Source organism: Cynara cardunculus (genome assembly GCF_001531365.2).
Source record: "Cynara cardunculus var. scolymus isolate 2C chromosome LG 12, CcrdV1, whole genome shotgun sequence".
Lineage (NCBI taxonomy): Eukaryota > Viridiplantae > Streptophyta > Magnoliopsida > Asterales > Asteraceae > Cynara > Cynara cardunculus.
In genome coordinates this window covers 27,917,470-27,919,033 of record NC_037539.1, presented here as the reverse complement: position 1 = coordinate 27,919,033, position 1,564 = coordinate 27,917,470, and the positions used below count along the sequence as shown (strand labels likewise).

General features: G+C 40.8%; 1 protein-coding gene across 1 annotated transcript; it reads right to left on the bottom strand.

The window, feature by feature from the left end:
* Positions 1–807: 807 nt before the first annotated feature.
* Positions 808–1,245, bottom strand: LOC112523815. Its single transcript, XM_025133486.1, has one exon. The coding sequence runs from the start codon at positions 1,243–1,245 to the stop codon at positions 808–810; it is 438 nt and encodes a 145-aa protein (XP_024989254.1).
* Positions 1,246–1,564: the final 319 nt, after the last annotated feature.

The window sequence follows — 1,564 nt, the reverse complement described above, 5'->3', positions numbered from 1 at the left end:
CCCAGTCCTTGATGCGAGGCGTCGCAGTACACCACAAAGTTATCCGTTCCCTCTGGTAATGCTAGAATCGGCGCATTACACAATTTGTGCTTAAGTATCTGAGACGCTTCTTCCTGCTTCTCGCCCCAAATAAATTTCTTATCTTTCTGTGTTAGAGTCGTCAGTGGTTGTGCGATCTTGGAGAAATTTGCAATGAATCGCCTATAATAACCTGCCAAACCAAGAAATTGACAAATCTCTGTTGGTGTCTTTGGGGCTTCCCACTTCTTGATAGCCTCGATCTTAGCTGGATCAACATGGATTCCCTTCTCATTGACTACATGGCCCAAAAAATGCACTTCACAAATCCAAAATTCGCATTTGGAAAGTTTGGCRTACAACTTTTCCTTCTTGAGCAATTCTAGGATCAACCTTAAATGTCGCTCATGCTCTTTCTTATTTCATGAGTAAATCAATATATCATCTATAAACACAATCACAAACTTGTCTAGGTAGGGTCGGCAAACTCTGTTCATCAAATCCATGAAAACTGCCGGAGCGTTTGTTAATCCAAAAGGCATAACTAGAAACTCGTAATGACCATATCGAGTCCTAAACGCCGTCTTAGCAATGTCTTCTTCGCGAACTCACATCTGGTGATATCCTGAATGAAGATCGATCTTTGAGAAGTACGTAGCACCTTGTAGTTGGTCAAACGATTCGGGGGAGAGGGTAACGGTTTTTGATGGTCAGTTTGTTGAGTTCTCTGTAATCAATGCACATCCGGAAAGATCCATCCTTCTTTTTGAAAAATAGAACCGGAGCTCCTCAGGGTGAAGAACTAGGCCTGATGAATCCTATATCAAGCAGCTCCTGTAGTTGTTCTGATAATTCTTGCATCTCCGATGGTGCTAATCGGTAAGGCGACTTTGCCACGGGTGCAGCTCCAAGAACTAATTCAATATGAAACTCTACTTGTCTTTGTGGGGGTAATCCAGGTAATTCATTTGGAAATACCTCAGGAAAATCTCGCACTGTCGGGAGATCCTGAATACGCTTCTCTTTGATCACCCTATCCACAACATGTGCCAAAAATGCAACGCAATTTTTCCGCATGTAATTTCGCATTTTCATACATGTCACTATTTTAAGATCCTTCCTTGGTTTCTCTCCATGTACTTCGAGTATTCTTCCTTCTGACAGTGGTATACGAATCTTCTTTTCAGCACAACAAATTTCGGCTCGGTTTTCAGACAACCAATCCATACCTACGATTAAATCAAAACTTCCTATTTTGATTGGGATTAGGTCTATACTAAAATTCGTTCCTTCCAAATTTAGTGTGCAGTTCTTGATCACATATCTAACCTTAACTTTCTGTCTGCTAGCATATTCTATTATATGTACTTCGTTCAACTTTTGGGGTCTTATATTTATCTTTGGCCTAAAATCTAGTGACACATAACTCTTATCTGCTCCAGAATCAAAAAGTACGGATACAAGATGATTGTTTAAGAGAAACATACCTGTGACTACATCAGGGTTTTGTCTTGCTTCTTCTGCCCCAATCTCGAACACTCGACCT